General features: G+C 40.0%; 1 protein-coding gene across 6 annotated transcripts in view; it reads left to right on the top strand.

The window, feature by feature from the left end:
- The window catches only part of PCNX1 (pecanex 1), a 127,915-nt gene extending 107,368 nt beyond the window's left edge, over window positions 1-20,547 (top strand). For all 6 annotated transcript variants that reach the window (XM_075614209.1, XM_075614210.1, XM_075614211.1 and 3 more), the window contains 7 exons: window positions 559-709; window positions 2,748-2,978; window positions 3,767-4,041; window positions 7,143-7,348; window positions 7,539-7,966; window positions 13,321-13,461; window positions 14,819-20,547. In XM_075614209.1, coding sequence (XP_075470324.1) covers window positions 559-709; window positions 2,748-2,978; window positions 3,767-4,041; window positions 7,143-7,348; window positions 7,539-7,966; window positions 13,321-13,461; window positions 14,819-14,959 — 1,573 coding nt within the window. In that variant the 3' untranslated portion in view covers window positions 14,960-20,547. The remainder of the gene's footprint in view (window positions 1-558; window positions 710-2,747; window positions 2,979-3,766; window positions 4,042-7,142; window positions 7,349-7,538; window positions 7,967-13,320; window positions 13,462-14,818) is intronic.
- Window positions 20,548-21,770: the final 1,223 nt, after the last annotated feature.

Here is a 21,770-nt window from a genome sequence, read left to right on the forward strand (position 1 = left end):
TTAAATAACCATTGTCCCTTCCAACATTCCTTTCGCATTACCTCTGCTTGTACCTCGGTGAAATTATACAAATTCTGTTTGTGATTTAGCAACTTGATACCACATAAGTTATAATGCCAAATGGAGTTTAAATCACAGGAGTCATTCTACAACCATGTTTTCACTGAACATAAGCAAGAAACATAGCTACTTGTAGTGTGGACATTGCTTTATACCAGGTCTGCACAACGCCAGTCCTCGAGGGCCGCAAACAGGCCAGGTTTTCAGGATATCCCTACTTAAGCACAGCTGGCTCAATTAGTGGCTCGGTCATACTGAGCCACTAATTGAGCCAGCTGTGCTGAAGGGATATCCTGAAAACCTGGCCTGTTTGCGGCCCTCGAGGACTGGAGTTGTGCAGACCTGCATTATACTGTGTGGATCATAACAATGTCACATTACCAATAATGGCATTTGAAGTTTTAACAAACTTGCAAGTTCCTGGCGTTGTCGCGATATGGGGTTCTGGGCTCCTTGCTATTTCAAATGTTTTTATTTTAACCTTTATACATTGTACAGCAATTTGGAGTCCTTCCTGTACGGTCTGCACGCCTTGTTTAAAGGAGATTTCCGCATCTCCTCCATCCGAGACGAATGGATTTTTGCTGACATGGAATTGCTAAGAAAAGTGGTAGTTCCTGGTATACGTATGTCCCTAAAACTTCATCAGGTATAGTATGTTATACATAGCTACGTAGTGGATGAGGTTGAAAAAAGACACATTCAACCTATATTACATGTAGACGACGGATACTTATCCTATATTTGAAAATTGAATAGTTATTAGTTCCTGGGGCCTCTGTAACCGCCGCACACCCCCAGTTTGCGCACCCCCAGTTTGCGCACCCCCAGTTTGCGCACCCCCAGTTTGCGCACCCCCAGTTTGCGCACCCCCAGTTTGCGCACCCCCAGTTTGCGCACCCCCAGTTTGCGCACCCCCAGTTTGCGCACCCCCAGTTTGCACACCCCCAGTTTGCACACCCCCAGTTTGCACACCCCTGCTATAGAACGTATATTGGTAAGCCAACCGCAATTCCAGAACTTTCAATGACTCCAAGTACAGTCCTTATGTAAAATACCTTGCCTGAACCCCCTTTTTTACAGGAGGGGGCCAGGGGACATTTCAAGAATCCCGGCAGTCCCCAGAGCTGAAAATATTGAGGTTCAGCTCTGAGGACCCCAGGGTTCCCGAAATACTCTGTTTGCCATGTTAAAAATAAATAAACAGCCGGTATTGTTGCTTTAAAAGATGTTTCATCTGTCAGAAGATGCAAGGTGGTTATTTCAGTTGTCTCCAACACTGAATTCCAATCGCCTCTTAATTAGTAGCAAAACATATATATATTTAACAACTTGTGACTATATTAGTTGCAGGCAAGTAGTATCTTTTGTTTAACATTCAGTAGGTGAACGTACTTTGACAGCCTTCATTTAACATGGCTGTGATTCCCAATAGTGTTCCAGGTGTCTCCACCACGAGGTTTGCCAAAAAATGTAATGGTGTATCCCAGGCAGTATTGTGGGTTCCTGAGCCCGTGGGGGGACTGCGCACGTTGACCCCAACCGGCACCTTAGTGTGGGTGTGAGATCGGTCACACAATTGTTAGCAATGGTCTAATGAGCTGTATTAACACATTTTCTAGCGGGGGTTCACAGTGTTAAAAAGTTTGGGAGCCACATGGGCTATTAAAATGTGAGTCTTTATGGGCACAGGTGTGACTATAACATATACCCTTATTGTGCCATACACCTCTAATAGGTGTGACTGTAACATATATATACCATTATTGTGCCATACACCTCTAATGTGACTATAACACAGGCCTGCACAACTCCAGTCCTCGAGGGCTGCAAACAGGCCAGGTTTTCAGGATATCCCTACTTCAGCACAGCTGGCTCAATTAGTAGCTCAGTATGACTGAGCCACTAATTAAGCCAGCTGTGCTGAAGTATTGATATCCTGAAAACCTGACCTGTTTGCGGCCCTCGAGGACTGGAGTTGTGCATGCCTGCTTTAACATATACCCTTATTGTGCCATACACCTCTAATAGGTGTGACAATAACATATCCTTATTGTGCCATACACCTCTAATAGGTGTGACTGTAACATATATAACCTTATTGTGCCACACACCTCTAATAGGTGTGACTGTAACATATCCTTATTGTGCCATACACCTCTAATAGGTGTGACTGTAACATATACACTTATTGTGCCATACACCTCTAATACGTGTGACTGTAACATATATACCCTTATTGTGCCATACATCTCTAATGTGGGACTATAATATATATCCTTATTGTGCCATACACCTCTAATAGGTTTTATTACAGATTTCAAATCCTAGTTATGACAGACGTGAAAAAGGCACGAGTAGTCTTGAAATCTGTTATTCACAGTTTGCTGCTCAATTCTGAAGGGAATAAACATATTGGGCCAAATACTGAAGCATACATTATACCTTCAGGGTAGCTAGACAAAACCTTAAATAAAGGCAATCTATTGTGTTTATTCAATACATTTTTTCTTTCATAATATATTTGAATTGGCATTTTTTAGATAGATTTTCATATATTTCAGTCCTTTGTCAATTACATAACAAAACAATATTTTAATAGTACAACAAAATTTCTGGCAGATAAGTGAATGCACCTTTTTAAATGTCTTCATTCCCTAAACTGTGTACCACTTCTATGTATCCAGGATCACTTCACATCCCCAGATGAGTATGATGACCCTGCAGTCTTGTATGAAGCCATCATGTCGCATGAACAGAACCTGGTAATAGCACATGAAGGGGATCCAGCGTGGAGGAGCGCGGTCCTTTCAAATGCACCCTCGCTGCTCGCTCTCCGCCATGTCATGGATGATGGCACCAACGAATACAAAATCATCATGTTAAATAAGCGCTATCTGAGTTTCCGAGTCATTAAGGTGAGCATCGTCCTGGCTCTAGAGCAGTTTTTTTTTCAACAGTGATTCCTAGGAACACTTGGGTTTCCCTTGACACCCCTGAAGGGTACCCTGCAATTTTCTGGTAATTTGAAAATGGTTCCAAATACAGAAGAATTTCCAATGCGTCTGATCACAGACGCACTATTAGAGAGGGTTGGGGTTCCTTACAATGCATCTGATCACAGACGCACTATTAGAGAGGGTTGGGGTTCCTTACAATGCATCTGATCACAGACGCACTATTAGAGAGGGTTTGGGGTTCCTCAGAATTTCACAATATAATTATATGGTTCCTTAACCAAAAAGGATTAAACACGTTTCTAGAGTGTAAACTGTGATTAAAAAAAAATGTTAAGAATAATAAGGTGAGTGACTCCCTAACGGCCTCTGTGGAAGTATTATTTTAACAGGTGTTAAAAGCCCCTTAAATTGATTTTTGTATAAAAAGCCTGACATCAGCCATTTCTTGACCTGTCTTTGAAAAGGTTGGTATTTTAAATTGCATTTTCTTGACCGCTAAAAATGGCTCCAGAGAACATGGCTGCTTTCAGTAGGATGACCTTTCAACCACATGTGGAAGGCATTCTGTGATACTACTATGCTCCCAGCACAGAAAAACTTTTTTTGGAAGTGCAATCTGAGCATTGAGCATTTCACCTAATTTCGTTCAGTCCCCCACAATCTACTTTCTCTCCCCTTGGTGAGCCTTTTCACACTTTCTACAGTAAATCTTTTCTATTAATGCTATTTTCCCTCTTGCTCGGCAGGTAAACAAGGAATGTGTGCGTGGGTTATGGGCTGGCCAGCAGCAAGAGCTGGTTTTCCTTCGTAACCGCAACCCTGAGAGAGGAAGCATCCAAAACGCAAAGCAAGCGCTCAGGAACATGATTAACTCCTCTTGTGACCAGCCTATCGGCTACCCCATCTATGTCTCCCCACTGACCACCTCTTACTCAGACAGCCATGACCAGCTCAAGAAGATTTTTGGGGGGCCCATAAGTCTGGCCAATATCCGTAACTTCATTGTGTCTACATGGCACAGGTAAGGAACAGGGGGATTGTCACACCAATGACATTGGGAGGGTCGGGTGAAATTGTGGCAGTGGATGTATATATTTGTATATGCACATATATCTCATCTGAATTACTGCCTTTTTGTAAATGTCTGTTAAATACACATTGGTGTACGCACAAGTATAGGAAAATGCTAAAAAAAAAAAAAAAAACTATATCGTGTGATACTGTGCAACCAGGATGGCTGTTATATAGCGAAGTGCAGGAACCGTCTAAAAAATAAACAAATGAACATAGTGTATCACAATACAACACTCTTATGGAAACTTGGAATAAAACAGTGGTATAGATCAATCCAGTCCCAGATGAAAGTAGTTTTTCAAGAAAGATCTAACAACTGATGATGACCCGCAAAGTTCAGAAAGTAGATGAATGGAGACGTTTGCAGCTTCAGAACCACATCATCTGGATATACAGTATCTATTAAAAAAAATTAAAAGTGTGTGCTTTTTCGAGTGAAACTATGAACAAATCAGTTTTTAAAAAATCATTACACGGAGAGATGAATGAAGTGCATGTAACAGAACAACTCTCTACTCATGTTCCGTCACAAATGGAATGATGTCACTGGTCATAACCCAACGCGTTTCGTCACATGAACGGGAATTCATCAGGGATGACCACGTTTATATATACCTTTTAGTTGCCAGGCAACACTTACAAAAAACAATTGGTTGCTCATTGCACTATTAACAATTGTTATAACAATAGTCTGTATCAGAACAGAATGTAGCTAATAAACTCCCCTATATAGTCCACCTGATTATTGTGTGTATAATACTACATAGTTATAATACAAAACAATAATTACATATAACAATTAACAGATAATAAAATACAAAATAAAAAAATAAATTACAAAAGTAAAGTAATTTTACAAAAGTAAAATTAATGGGGACGGGGGGGAAGCTCTAATCCCAATTGCATATATAACAGATAAATACACATGTATAGATATATTGGAACAATGAATTCAGGGTGCTAGAGTACAAACCAATTAAACTAGAATGCTAGTGTTGATGCATTCATTTAAGCCAAGTGGAGATAGTGTGTCCATATTATAAATCCAAAAAGACTGTGATGCAAAGGGACTTGAACCTATCCCCTCCAATTTTAGTAGGAGGAATATGCTCAAGACAAAAGACCTTAAGGATGGAAGGGTCCTTGCAATGATTAAAATGCCTCTGGACACTGAGATTTCTATTAATACTATGCATGTGTTCAAGGAATCGAAGACTTCTCTCCCGCCCATCACGTTCCTTTAATACCTTATGATGTCCCAATTTTTTTCCACCTCTCTCCTTCTCCAGCATTCTTACTTTCTCCTGGTGCCAATTGAATTTTTTTTTTATTTTTTTTAAATGTACTTTCTGTGTAAACTTTATAGTTATCTGACTCTCCTTATCTGCCACCTGGCTGTGTGCATTATGATGTCACGTGCCAGATACATAGCCTACCAGGTACAACAAGCCTGACTTGCTTGTCAGGGAAATTGTAATAACTCATAGAACCTGAAATTGGATAAATTCTACTTTTTAAATGTAGACAAAACCTGCTCCTTGATATCGTAACTAAATTTAGCATGATGGTTCCTGAGATCTTAAGAGGTGTCCAAATGCATAGCGAACAGACAACCCACTTTCCAAAATATATAGTAGAAGATGCCTTTCGAATGACAATCTGTACAGATTTGGTTAATTAATAAGCCAGAGGTGAGTCACATAATACATTCCAGTGCTTGTTTAGAATTGTGGTAATCTTTTCTGCAAGACAATTGTATCTGGTGACATATTTTTGAGGCCTTAGTTTGGAATTACTAACCGCATGATGGAACATCTCTCCTACTCGCCAATAACCTTTTTGTATTGGACTGAATCAGCAACACTGGTTTATCGGAGTCCTTAACGTTATTGTAAGGTCTACTAAGACGTCCACTATCATGGCCCTTTTTCTTAAATCTATCAGTAAGTAACTATGCTCGTCTCTCAACTTGATTCTGAAGAGCAATTTCTTCTGAGTCTATTAAATTCTCTGAGGAATATTCCTGAGCCATTTACTATGCTGATTCCTGTCTACATGAAGATAGCTATTAACAGATTCCTCCTTAAAATGAACATCAATGGTGGACACAGTCCACACGAGGTCGAGAAACTATACTTGATGAATTAATAGAACGAGTAAATTTTGAGTCAAGAATTAGTTGAATGGAACCTAGTGAGATCATCAATGAGTTATTCCTCCTCACCATAAAATCAAAATATCCGCGCTATAACGGCCATAGTAGACAAGGCCAGCACCAGTCTGGTTGTTTCACACATGTCCATCCTCCCACAAACACACAGACCATAGTGGGCTTTCTGGGAAACGAAGGAGGAAATGAACTCTTTGAAATATCATATGGCAATTCAAGTCTTAATCTGTCCAGGTTAGACATGTTAACTCCTTTATTAATAAAGGTGCAGTCGCCCAAGGACATTATTTTGAGGGAGCTCATAAGATGCCCTTTAAAGCTGGTTACCAACCGTATTTATTTATTCTAGCTGTTTTTGAATGTAGGTTACTTTTTATTTAAAAAGGTCTAAAACCTCAGCAGTGTATTCTAACTTGCTCCACCTCACGAGGCATCACAGAGCCGTTTGCATGTAGGTTTAGTAATTTCCCCCAAATCCTTATCCAGAGCTCTGCTGTTAAGACTTTTTGTAGTTGTGATGTCACAAAGTGGGAGTGGCTTAGCTCTGATAACTTTGTTTTGGGGCTAATTTTTATGGAATAAAAGGTTTACAATGGGACACACTAATACATAAACTGCTATTTTATAAATAGTTTAAGAAGCCCTTACCACTTTTGGCATTCATTGCGATCTCTTGAATACGAGAAAAAAGTAGTTCTGCATCAGGGTTGGAATTCCAATAATGTGGAGCCTTTTTAGGCACATATTGAAGTTACAGTAATTGTTCTTCTGAGTTTACGTATAACTAATACTGTAGCATTAACATACCTCATCTCACACCACAAATAAGTATTGTATTTTACATGTTTCATCTTCATTTCATTCGTTCTGCTTCTCAGGTTAAGAAAGGGGTGTGGAGCAGGGTGCAACAGCGGCGGGAACATTGAGGACTCTGATGCTGGGGGCGGGACCTCCATAAACAGCACCAATCCAACAAACGCAAATGATTCTCAGAGCAGTGCATCGCAAGGGGGCATCCAAGGGTTAACGGGGCATGTGCAGGCTGCACGGCTCCAACCTCCAGGAGTGCCTCACCCATCATTAGGTAACGATGTACTTCTCATTTAATTGAAACGATGGGCTACAAAGCATAGCTCTACAAAAGACCAGTACGTCTCTGAGCAAGGTGTGCCTTGTACTATAACCGCACATTGCACCTATTTTTTTAAATCTTGCACCGCTGGTTATTTTAACGGCAGAGTTATTCGCCATAACAGGTGTCATTTTCTTTCCAGGAACCAGCCACAGTTCCCACTCCATGCAATCCAGCCTAGTCAGACATTCCCCTGCTCGCGGCTCTGTAGCTAGCCAATCATCATACTGCTACAACACTCGTCACTCGTCCCTCCGCACGTCCACGACGGGATTTGTGCCTTGCCGGCGCTCCTCTACCAGCCAGATATCTCTGCGCAACCTCCCCACGTCTATCCAATCCCGCCTGTCCATGGTGAACCAAACAGATCCCACAGGCCAGTCAGTTGTGGTCGGCCTGCCTTCCTCCAGCAGCTCCAGCCAGAGCATCCCTGCATGCAAACGACACACCTTAGTGGGCTTTCTGGGAACCGAAGGAGGAAATAACCTCATTGAAACACAGTCCTGTGGCAATTCAAGTCCAGCAACCCATTCAAGAGCCAAAAAGGAAGAAGTCGTTTATAGAGTCCAGGTCAGACATATTAACTTGCGTTATTTTAAGCCTTATGTCAGAGGGAGTCGCTCAGCCATGTTAACTTACATTTTGGGCTAATTTTTACAGAATAAAAAAAGTTTAAAAATCAGCGGGCAGGATAAAAATCAGAAACTGGTGCTTCTAAAATGTGGAGAAACAATGGACATTTCTTAAAAACTTGACATCTTTATTCTGCCGCAATCAGGACAGACAGCATACCATAGCCCAACGCTTTTCACACCCTCATGGGCGCTTAAGAGGCATGAATCTTGCAGAGATCACACAAGCATTTATAGTGATCAACGCCTTCCACAATACAGAAAAACATCCACCCAACAAGTGACGCACACAGTAAAATCAGTGATGGATATAAATCAGTGTTCCAAAAGGACTTGTTTGTTTGATAAAGTAGTAATATGGTTATCCACATATCGCCAACGTTAATCAGAAAGACCATTACATATATACGTACATACATGTACACATACACACGCGTGTGTATGAATGTATATACCCAGGCATATGCACGCTCTCCCCCCCCCCACACACGCGCTCCCCCACACACACACGCGCTCCCCCACACACACGCGCTCCTCCCCACACACACGCGCTCCCCCCCACACACACGCGCTCCGCCCCACACACACGCGCTCCCCCCCACACACGCGCGCTCCCCCCCACACACACGCGCGCTCCCCCCCACACACACGCTCACCCCCCCACACACACACGCTCACCCCCCCACACACACACGCTCACCTCCCCCCCACACACGCTCCCCCTCCCCCACACACACGCTCCCCCTCCCCCACACACGCTCCCCCTCCCCCACACACGCTCCCCCTCCCCCACACACACGCTCCCCCTCCCCCAAACACACACACTCCCCCCCCCACACACACACACTCCCCCCCCCACACACACGCTCCCCCCCCCACACACACACACACACCCTCCCCCCCCACACACACACGCTCTCCCCCCCCCCCCCCACACACACGCTCCCCCCCACACACACACACACACTCCCCCCCCACACACACACACACACCCTCCCCCCCCCACACACACACGCTCTCCCCCCCCCCACACACACACAAAATTCAACAAATAAATGACATTTTGTTTCACAAAGAATTAAATGTTTGGCATATTTGAGTACCGCTACAATACTCCAAAATGTTTTAGTTTTCTTAACATACTTGCAACATTTTCAAAAAATGTTATCACATCCAAACATGCCCAAAGGTTTCATCATAAAATGTGTTGAAGGAGGTTTACTGTATTATAAACTAGGGGCCAAAACACCTTTTGGGAGATACAAATTTGTCCCATATCTGAATCAATGGTTAGGATATGCCAGTGTTTTTACATAAGTAATATAACGGTAATTTTCTTTCTGATTAATGTGTTGGTGACGTGGATAAGCATATTACCACTTTATCAAACACCCTGTGTCTTTTAGAACACATTGCTTTATATCCATTCCTGATCTTACTGTGTGCTAGACTTTTAGGGTGACGGTTTTCTATATTGTGGATGGCGTCAATCACTATAAATGTTTGTGTAATGTCTGCAGCATTTACGATTCTGGAAGTGCCCATGAGGGTGTGAAACGCGTTGGGCTTGGTATGCTGTTTCAAGAGGAAAATGAAGTGAGGTACCCCAGACAAAAATAGTATGGCACACTTTTCCCAATGTTCATTAGGCTCATTAGAATTCATATATAAAGAACATTATGAGGTTTCTAAGCAAGACCTGCGAGTTTCCACCCAGAATATTTTCTGCAATCACAAGGTTGACCAAGAAAACTATTATTCCACTTAAAGACTCCTCATTCAAAGACCCAATGGCTTAAAAAAAATTGGAAGCTTGTTACAGAATTTGTTTTAATGCTTTGGGCACAGTGTACTGACTGACCATCACTACAACATGTTTGATTCGCACCATGATGGTCTGTTTTTACGAATATCCAGGAAGCTGTTGTATCTGGGATAGCCAGACAAAAACATTCTTATGGATTGTGCTGTTGTGTCTGAATCTCTTGATTTTCTGCATCCCTAGAGTTCTAGCAAGATCTTGGGGCGCAATAGAAAAAGGGAATAAAAAAAGATATTTCGAATGTATAGTATCCCCAAACGGATGTAAGAAGTTATATGCACTCTCAGATATCAGGTGTATTTCATGTCTTCAGAAACACCCCATGGCCGCCTCATTCACTGTAGGAGAAATGCAAATCTAGCTTAATACAGTTTAGTAAATAAAATGATTATAAAAGGAGTGAATCACGCACGCAAAAGTAATTTGAGAAGATAGCCAAGCATGGAGAGTGGCACCATGAATGCCCTGAACCTCCACCAAAGAAAAGCTATAAAGCACCAGGTCCAAGGGGCCTATTGGGAATATTTTTAAATTCTTAAAACGAATATAACAATTTCTAAAACCGGTATTTCAAAAAACATTGGAAGAGGCTAAATTCTAGTTAATTTGCACACACTGGGATATTACAGAATGGAAAGATTCATTATACCTGAATCTTATCGCCCAATTTCATCAATAGATCAAGACAAACATTTTCACCAAAATAATGGCAGATAGGCTGGCATCAATTCGACAAAAAAGTGATGTATACGGATAAAGCAGGCTTTGTCACAGGCAGATCTGCAGTCAAAAACATAAGAAAAGTAATAACAGATATTAGCTGGGTCCAATCCCAAAATGTAAGAGTGCCATAATATCAATAGAATCTGGAAAATCTTTCTATAATATCTGCTAGGAACATCTAGTTTGACACCTTAGACGTATTTGGATTTTTATGGAAATTTCACCAAAATGTTAAAAGAAAAGTACTCCATACCAAAGACTTAAATATTGGCTGCAGGGATGCTTATCGGAATATTTTCTGTTATTTAGGGGTACGAGACAAGCATGCCCTATGTCACCTTTGTTCAATCTGGCAATTGAACCGTTGGCACGATATGAGACAAATAGATGAATTAACTATGTTTGCAGATATATTGATTTTTATTTCACAACCTAGTAAGAAGATCAAGGAATATTAGGAGCAATTGAAGAATTGGTTATGTGCAGGCTTTTATATACATAGTACTGGTTTTGATACATTTATTTGGTACTAGAAACCTCAAAGCATTACCTCTTTGAATACTTAAAAAAAAAAAAAACAAGAACTTTTGACATCTGGGAATTCTGTTTGAACCCAATATAGGAAGGCTCCTGTGTGGCTCTCCCTTTATCTGCGTAATTAAAATATATTTTGCAAGATTACTATATCCCCTACAAACGTTAGCTATGCTGTTAAAACACAAGGGTAGAAAAGAATTGCATAAAGTCATGCTAAAATTCATGTGCAAATCTAGAAAAGTAGAATAGCAATGGAAAAATTAGTTACCCAAAATGTAGGGGGTATCAATTTACCAACCAAATTCTAACGTAGCATGCCTCCTGTAGGAGATTGGATTTTTTTTTTGGGGGGGGGGGGGGGTTATTTTTCCTTACAAGTTAGGCATTTAGTCTACCCAATATCTCTGAAATAAATATTACATATGGAAGGAAATTCAAAGACATACAAAATAATGTTATTTTACAATGGCATGGCGAACAGTATGGAAAGCATTTGAATCCTATATTATTTCAAACTATACCGATACAAGATAACGCCACATTTCTACCAGAAACACAAAAGGAATCTTTTCAAATCTGGAAATGGAATATGCCGTTTAGATCACTTCATTACCTGGGAGAAACAGAGCTTCTTATTTCAGGAACGAAGGACACAGCAAGGAATCCCAAAAGGTCATTTGTATTCGTACATACAAAAAATAGATTATTGCTATAGACTCCCAAATTATAAATCATGCATCTTACAAAAACAAACTTGACGGTTATTTTTTAGACAAATATTTAGATGTATAGTATTCGATTTATACAATTGAATGAGAAAATATGATCATGAACGCTTATTAAAGAATACACACACACTGTCTGGCAAAAACACTTCCTGCAAATTCAACACACTGAGAAACTCCTAAATGGAATCTTAAGAGTTAATAGAACGGTCCCATTAGAAACATGGAAGAAAACACAGTATAAAATCATGCAGACAGCAGGCTTGGCAATAGTGCCCAAAGTCATGCAGTAGCTGCAAAGGCAAACAAGATCTTATCTTTTATTAAAAAGGCAATGGATGGGAGTGACGTTAACACAACTATGTCCCTTTATAAAGCATTAGTAAGACCACACCTTGAATATGGAGTACAATTTTGGGTGCCACTCCTTAGGACATTATGGAACTAGAGAGAGTGCAGAGAAGAGCCACTAAATTAATAAAGGGGATGGACAATCTAATTTATGAGGAGAGGCTAGCTAAATTAGATTTATTTACGTTAGAAAAGAGGCATTTAAGAGGGGATATGATAATTATATACAAATATATTCAGGGACAGTACAAGGAGCTTTCAAAATAATTATTCATCCCACGGGCAGTACAAAGGACTCGGGGCATCCCTTAAGGTTGGAGGAAAGAAGATTTCACCTGCAACAAAGGAAAGGGTTCTTTACAGTAAGGGCTGTTACAATGTGGGATTCATTACCCATGGAGACTGTGATGGCAGATATAATAGATATCTTCAAAAAAGGTTTCACATCTTTTTAGAAAGGAAAGGTATACAGGGATATACCAAATAAGTAAACATGGGAAGGATGTTGATCCAGGGAGTAATCTGATTGCCAATATTTGGAGTGAGGAAGGAATTTATTTTTCCCGTTATCATTGGATGATATGTCACTGGGGGGGTTTTGTTTGCCTTCCTCTGGATCATCATACTGTCAGTACAAATATAGGATAAAGTATCTAAATTTAGCATAGGTTGAACTTGATGGATGTCTGTCTTTTTTTCAACCTCATCTACGATGTAACTATGAAACTAAATCACGGATTCCTGAGCAAAATGTAAAAACAAAAATTGGACTTGCTGGCCTCCGCAAATGCCAGTTCTGGGAGAAAAGCTCCTCTGGTAGCCAATCTGTAATTACCCATGGCCCCTGTTTTCTTGTCTTGGAGTAGCACTGGAACATCCCTATGGTGGTGCATAGTCGGAGAGACGAGAGAAGAGGAATGTTTACTTGCCAAATAAACTATTTCTCGTCTCTCCATGACAGTGCTTCCTTAAACATGTGACTGTCCTTTACTTTAGTCCTATGAGAGAGCCCTTGTTGCTCCACTCTGAAGATATCACATTATTCTTGTACAACCCCCATCTGCCTGTATGTTTGTGTATGTATATGACATGCACCATTGTGCATAATTCTGTTAATTGACGCTTTTTTCCTAGATTGTGGATCCGAGCCAAGTGCTTGAAGGAGTTAATATGTCCAAACGGAAGGAGCTACAGTGGCCAGATGAGCTAGTGCGGCTAAAAGCTGGGAGGAATAGCTGGAAGGACTGGAGCCCTCAGGAAGGCATGGAAGGCCATGTAGGTTTAGATAGTTACCATTAACATTTCCATGGGACTGTGCATTTCTGTGTTGGCCAGAGGCAATAAAGCATCCAAATGAAGGCTGGACCTGTGAGGAAATAATAAAGATATAACCTTTCTTTGCATTTCTGTCTCATAACGAAGCATTGAAGTTGCGAACTCCTTGAGTATATAGATGCAACTGGGAATTGAAGGATCAGAAAGTGACATCTTTCATAGAAAGTTATTGCAGTAATTAAAGCATCACTCCAGGTTTCAAATGGTACCAAAACATTGTATTACTGCTTTACTAAACAGGGAATACTCGCATATGAGTGTTTAGTTCCTTATTGTTATGCTAGAAGTTTGGCATCGTCAACAGGAAGCTTCCAAACGAGCAGCCCATTATTCCTTTTTGCATCTGTACAGTGAATGCAGAACTGCCAGCATAAGACTATTTATGGTTCCCAGCATTTTTACCAACTTGATCGACATCTACAGTACTAACTGCGAAAGGAGGAAAATGAGAGATCCAAGCTTGTCTGCTATAAAATGTTAATGCAAAAACATCGCCATAAACCGTGCGTTTTGTAGTTTCTGTTTAGTTCTCCCCATGCAATTCCCAATTTTTCATTGCCCCAATATGAAAATGTGTTTAAGTACCATGTACGTGGGAACACATTGTCCCCTGAAAAAAATGCTTTCAGGTTTTTGCAATGGCAGCTGATGTCTATGCACTAACACAGTTTATAGCAGAAATAATGAGCCTGGAGCTGTCTGTCCTCTCCTCCGCTTCTCTCACCATCTTGCTCTAAAGAAAATCTTTGGGGTAATGGAAAGCAGGGAAGATTTTTCAAGACTGTATTGTACATCTGTGCCTCGCATTTAAATAGCTTAAGCATTTTACAATGAAATACCTGATGAGTGAAGATAAAGTAAACGCAATGTGTACTATGTGACCCTGCAACTTTAGCCTGTTCCTGCCATAAATAATCTTCAGTCAAAAACACGAGTTCAAAATGATTGGTCTCGTTTATTTTTGGTGTCATTTCTTCTCATAAGACTAATTATTAGTGCTAGACTTATATGGGCTCTAAGTAGTGATTAAAAGCATTCTTCATTATGAACAGTCTTTTTTTCCTGAACTCTACTCTTGATGGCTCACATTTCAAGAAAATTGAGAGAACCTCAAAAAAAAGATTTCTGTACAGATTTGCAGGCCATTTATCTCATGGACTGCACCATTAACACCTTGAGTGACAGGGACCACATGTCATGTTTTGGCGGACACTCAGCAACTTAATATAGCAAGTTTCTGATGCCAGGCTTTCTATTTGATCTCTCTCTTCCTGTTTCCTTGTTTTGGTTTCTACAGGTAATTCACCGCTGGGTGCCTTGCAGCAGAGACCCTTGTAACAGGTCCCACATTGACAAAACAATCCTGCTGATTAAGATAGAGGACAAATATGTTGCTGTGATTGAAACCGGTGTGCTTGAACTTGGGGCCGAAGTGTGAGCCTGCTTTTGAGTCGTCTTTTCCAGGATTCAGAGGGAGTTTGAACTTGCACGGTTTCATGGGAGCGTTCAAGACGGAGAGGGCTGTATTAGAGCCCAGACATATAAAAAAATAATTTTTTTCCCCCCCGGGTTTGTTTTAATAATCCGTGGATGTACATCTGCATAAAGGCTAAAACTAAGAAAAGATTATAAGACCGTTATCTTATATGTAAAAAGAAATAATGCTATGCATTTCATATGCTTTAAGTCCACACCATACTGTACTTCTCAGTTCAAAATATGATCTTCATATTTTTCTAATTTATTTGCCAAAAATAATTGCCATGTTCTCATACTGTAGCATGTTGAGTCTTTATTTTCACAGTACTTTTTTTTTCCCTCCATCTTTCCGTTTCTCCGAAAACAGTAAACGTTTTATACGCAGTAGGCCGCAAACGTGACCCTTTTTGTGGCTAAAACTTCTGAGCAAACTGCACTATACCATTTCTTTTTACAATGCACTAAAAAGTTTGATATTGGTCAGAGCATTTATTTATAAATATCTATATATATATATATACACACACAGATAATACCGTAATTTAAATCTTTTATTATAAAAACCCTTTTCTTATCTGCTCCCTCTTGCCCTAGCAAACCATTGATGTAAGAGGCGGTGCCGTTGGTTGGCTTCTCAATGTACAGATACCGTGCGCTCTGTTTACGGGAAGTTAAGAACACTAGTCGGAGTCTCCTTTACATTTTCAGTGGGTGAAACAGAAGTAAAACAAGAAAACGTACAGTCAGACATATCCATGATACTTGTTGCACTAAACTACTTTTGTATAGTAGCTTGGTTGTCTTGTTGCCCCCTTTTGTAAAAGTATACAAACATAAAGCAAATATTGAATATGAACACGTGGCACAGGAAAATAAAGCCATCCTAGTTGAAGTGCTTTGATATTTGTATACGGAAAAATCTGATCTGCAGCGATTCCAAGTTTCAACATGTGCCTGCTTAGTCAATAGGGAAAATGTAAATAATACCTACACGGCTATAAGAATAGCTACCAGCTGCACCCACTTGTACCATAATGCTGACTTGTATCTCAGTAGACCCTCATGGCTAGAGCCCTAACCAAGACTTGTTGATGTTGCCCTTTATTGGTATTGGCATACTACAGGTAATAGCATATTTAAAGGATTGGATGTGATGAGCATTGCCTTTTATTTCTGACTTTATTTAACAAAAACTGATTTGTGGTTTGGATAATGGGAGCAAAAACTCTAGTAGCTTCTACAACATGGGTGGACAACTCCAGTCCTCAAGGGCCACCAACAGGTCAGGTTTGAGGATATCCCTGCTTCAGCACAGGTGGCACAATCAGTGGCTCAGTCGACTGTGCTACTGATTGAGCCACCTGTGCTGAAGCAGCAATATCCTGAAAACCTGACCTGTTGGTGGCCCTTGAGGACTGGAGTTGCCCACCCATGTTCCACAACATGAGTGGTTAATTTTATAGCGCCCCTATATATTTTTTTGTTTCCACTTCTTTTTCTGCAAGTACAACTTAATGGGATTGAGTCACATAAAGTTCATATAACTTTGATGGTCAATATAATCTTAAGGAGCTTTGCTCAGCTTTGTAACAGATACAGGGACACCGTTTTTGTTTTCCCATTTGTGAGAAATAAATGAACAGTCCAAGCATTTTTATCTTTGCATTCACTGGGCCAGCTTGTATCATTTGGTCACCATTCTTCCACTAGATTTTTCTTCATGATTAACTAAATATGAAATGGACGTTCTGAGTATTTATGACTGTGAAGTTGTGTTTTTCATATGTGATGTCAAATATGTACGTTTCTTAGATTTAGTTTTTCCATTGTGCGCTTTCAGGGAGCGACAGCAAGTCTTGCCAGTTTATAAGTCACTCATATTTGTAAGATTTGGAATCGTTCTATACATTGATGTTTCACATTTTATAATAACTTTTTCCCCATTATAGCTGGACTTGTGCAGAACGCCTTTGAGAGCAGCAGCCCATTTAAACATCCAGTTCCCTAAAATGGCCTTTACTTTCCTTTTTTTTTGCCTGCTGACTTTTATTAGTCCTTTTTCATTCAGTTGGATATAAGACCTTGGTGTGCTGTACATTCAGGGATTATTTCTTGTGCTGTTTGGATTTCGGCTTCACACCTAAACTTGGAATGTTACATATTGATTTGGAGAAGATCTGTTCATTGTAAAGGAATGACCTTACTGAGTGCTTACTTAAAACATTTTGTTGGATTGCTGTTTTATTTCTCTTTATTTTTTTATATATACAGTATTTGATCCAGTGGATCCCCTGGAAATGAACGGCTCTATTTTCAGTGACAGTGCACATCCCAGTTTTTAACCCTTTGAGTAGCCACTGTACCAGACTGCCACTTTGCCTGCGGAGATCATGTGATCCCTCGTCGATCACATGATGTCACTATTGAAGCAAACAGTAGAGGAAAAGTTGTCTCTTCTGTTTAGGTCGCTGAACACTATCTCCCCTATAAAGCGAACAAAAAGCCATGAAGCCCATGGCGTGCCCGACGTCATGATGCCCATCACGCCCATGTTGTGGCAGCTACATCATGGGGAACCAAAAGGGTTAAAGATGGTACCTGCAGTTATCCGATAGGAAGCCACAACATCATGTGTTGTGGCTTCCTATTGGCCAGCGCTGTCGTGGCTATATTGTTTCCCCAGGAAGAAGGGTAGAAGCACTGAAAAGCATAATTATCTGGGGAACCAGTGGGGTTCACATAGCTGAAAATAGCATGTCGGCTCCAGGGGACCTACTGGTTCAAATACTGCAAAAAAAATCCAAATTAAAAACAAGCAGCTGGGTTTGTAATTCCAACAAATGTTGCCCAGTGGGATTCTGGAGTGCTACCTACTGATTAATCTCTCCCTTTGGTTGTGTTTAACTTGATAACGTGCAAAGTTCTTGTAGCTGTAGATTCATCACATGCTGTGACATTTTAATGGCCAAACAAATATCTCTTGGTAGATGGTATGGTGAATACAAAGCTTTCAAGACCTCACAGGTCTCTTAATTGAGAATCTCACAGGTCTCTTCACGAGTACGGAGAGCACAAACACACCATTACCTCTATGGACAGCCATGTGTAGTCAATTATAAATGATCACAGCACACAATAATTCAGGCCAGGTAGTAAGCCATTATTTTCTGGTTAAATTCATCAATGCACCTACAGTGCATGGAAGGAATTAACAGGAGCGCTACAACGTACTTTTATTGCCTCTAATTAAGAATCCTTAAACTGGTGAGGTAAAATTGGGAAGTATTGTGCCCCATGTGACAAATCTAAACCCGTTATTTATTGTCGAATGTAGAATAATTTTGTAAAAAACACCAATCAGCCAAATTACCTTTGGTTATGAGTTGTGCCCTTTTCCTACGCCTCCGGTCTTGCTGAGTTCTGAATGAGCCATGCTTGCACCCAATCTTTGAAGTAGACTAAGAGATATGAGCAGGTATGTCTGCTATTTGTGGAGTACACGACCAAGTCGGGCACCATTCATAATTTAGTATGCCATGGTAAATTTCAGAAGGTTTATGGAGGCTCGCGGACAGAACTACAATTGTTGGCAATTTGCAACAGTTTTTGGCTTGTTTCTGTAAAGGCATTATTCGCTGCGCATCGTATGCAGAGAATCTGAAGTGTGCAGTCCCCACTAAATTAAATTGTGCCGTCCCCACAAGAATTAAAAACGCAAAATGCTCCCTGTTTCACGTATCCTAATACACCCGTTCAATCAATAAACATATTCAATATTTCTAACAAGTGATCTCTGAAATGTTACTGTATAAAAAAGGAGGCATCTATATTGTACATCTATTTGTAGGGAAATGTACAAAACCTTAAGAGCTTTAACACTTGTGACATCAGAATCGCGCCCTCTACCTTTATTTGCATAGGGACACCAGGCTTAAGGAGTTAATAATTAAGTTAGTTCAGCCTTTAGTCTTACACACGAAGCATTACATCGTTTCAAAAGCTTCGTTTTTTTATGCTTCGGTTACGGGTCACCTTTGAAATATTGCTGTATGATTAGGGTAGCGCATTTTATCATTTGCGTGCTGCACTGTAGTTGTGTATCCAATATTCAGTTAAAAACAAAACACGTTTTCCTATCTAATTGTCACATTGTGGTACAGTAAGGTATAAAAAGCTTCAAACGGATCTGAAAAACCATTTAAAGCAAATTATACCTCAAACACTGAATTATAACACTCTGTCTAATAGTTTTGATGTTACGTTTAGGCTGCACTAAAAATTGGGTGGATTATTTTGATGAACTCTTAAATATTGGACTTTATTTATTTTGTTTGAAATAAACTAGTTTTGATTTAAAAATGAAATGGTATCGGCACGAGATGTAAAGGCAAATTGTCAATGGCTCTGTACTGGTGTAAATGAACCAGTGCAAATAGATGCAACCCTGTATTTCCTGACTCGGGAGAGTGGCTGGCTCCCCACTATCCTTTTCATTTTTAGGGTGGAGAAACGTGCGTGCCTATGCCTTACACCAGGGACGCTCAACTCCAGTCCTCAAGCCCTCCCAACAGGTCAGGTTTTCAGGATATCCCAGCTTTAGCACAGGTGGCTCAGTCTCAGGTAAAGACAACCTCTGGTTGAGCCACCTGTGCTGAAGCAGGAATATCCTGAAAATCTAACCTGTTCTGGAGGCTTGAGGACTCGAGTTGAACCCCTCTGCCTTACACCACATAAATATAACTTGCCACTTTATCAAGCAATTCTTTTCATTTAGTTTTCACATTTATTTTTGATTGACCATCTTAAATTGCTCTGACCACACAGGTTACCTAAATATAGCCTTTCCCCCTCTGAGATTAAACAGGTCTTACTGCATGGAAATGCTTTGCCAGTTTTCACTTGGAAGCTTTCTGCCCAAATAAGAGTGAATATTTTACCGGGGCCCTTTAGTTGGTCACTTGTAGCTTATTTGTCTTCACACTCTCCATTGTAACAGCATCTAATAAATCCCATCTTCACCCAATGCATACAACTGGGACACTGGGTGCTCCTAAAGGCCACGGGACTCGGTACAGTGGGTGAAATGTAAATACTGCCAATAATGTCAGGCTTGCAATTTGTTTTTAGATAACCCTTAAAAATGACAGTCTTTGATTTTCAAGACCGTGTTTTTTTTAAATCAAACCTTTTCTTTCACCTGGATGAAATTATTTTACTAGAGCGCTGAGAATAGAAACGACATTTACATGGCAGGTAAGAGTGAATGGTAGTCTCACACAATGACCAGGGGAATTGGCGTCCTGTATTCTCCGAATAGTGGGTTCCAAAATGACATACAGGGTTTCTACCAGCAAAGGACAAACTACAACTTTGGTTAATTTTACGTGTGTCTGAGTGTGTGTCTGCGTGTTCTTGGAAACCGGCTGTAAATATTGTAGTTGTGTAAAGTTCAAGAAAAAAAGATTTTTCTTTTGGCAATGTGTTGCATTATAAAGATACAGTATTGTCAGTGGGCAACACTGAGAAATAAAATGATTTTTTTTTTTTTATATTCCGGTGTTCTGTCATTTTTAGCTTTTCATGTGATTCTGGTAAATGTGTGGTTTGACCGTAAATATGTTTCTATATCTTTATATAGCGCCATCCATGTATATAGCGCGTCACAGCAGTAATACACATCTATAATATAACACATAATGGGAATAAGCGCTGCAGACATAAGATAAGGAACAGGAATCCTTGTCACAAAGAGATTACAATCAAAGTTGTTAGAAGGGAGAATGTAGACGGTAGCAGGGTGTGGTTGCAAGGGGTCACGATCAAACTTCGTGTGAATGATAACTCTATAACTATAATGATGCATGCCCAGCACATCGCCATACATGTGGGACTCGATTAATAATTTATAGTTATACAGCACTGACTGCACACAGAAAACAAGGAACTCCACTTGGAATATATTTTATTTATAATAGTACCAAACTGACAGACTAACTACTTCCACTCACCTCTTGTTTTTAGAACATTGATATGACTGTGTTGCTCCTGCTTAACATCCAGTAACATTTAGTCAGTCCTGTTCTTAGTTCTCCGCAATAGATGTTATCTTTTGGAAAATGCAGTCTGTATGTGCGTTATAATAACCATGGTTAGATCAGACTGACTGGATGAAATTACCACATTAAATACGCAATCTCTCCTAGGATGAGCTACCTAAGGACAGCGACATGTTTAATAAATTTAATGTAGCTGATTGACAGATTACCATAAAGTTTTTTTGGTTTTTTTTAAGCGATCTATCTAATGATGAAACTCAGTATTCAGAACTGTAAATGAATTGACGACATTTGTTTTGTTCATTGTTTTGTATAGTAATTATGAATCCATTATTAGTCTCACAGGAACCTACAGTAAATAGCTTATATGGTTGAAGTCAGTGAACCTGAGGAAAAGGGATATTCATTTTACTTTTACCACAATGTGGTTAAGTAAAATTAATACTTTTAATCTTTCTGATAATCACCAAAGGTTCTATTTGTGACTCAATAATTCCAAATGTATGGTCTGCCTTGTAAGATTGATGCAGTTCTGTACAGGAAAACCAGCTGCCCAGATCCAAAGAAACCAACACAAATATTTACTATGTTAAAAAAAACTGAAAAAATAAGATCATTTGTTCTAGACCGTACAACTCTGGAACAATTAACTAAGAAACCACCTGTACACTGGAGTTACAAGCACTATGGTTTTAAAACAGATATAATACTGTA

This window comes from Ascaphus truei, chromosome 9, assembly GCF_040206685.1.
Source record: "Ascaphus truei isolate aAscTru1 chromosome 9, aAscTru1.hap1, whole genome shotgun sequence".
In the NCBI taxonomy this organism is placed as follows: Eukaryota; Metazoa; Chordata; class Amphibia; order Anura; family Ascaphidae; genus Ascaphus; species Ascaphus truei.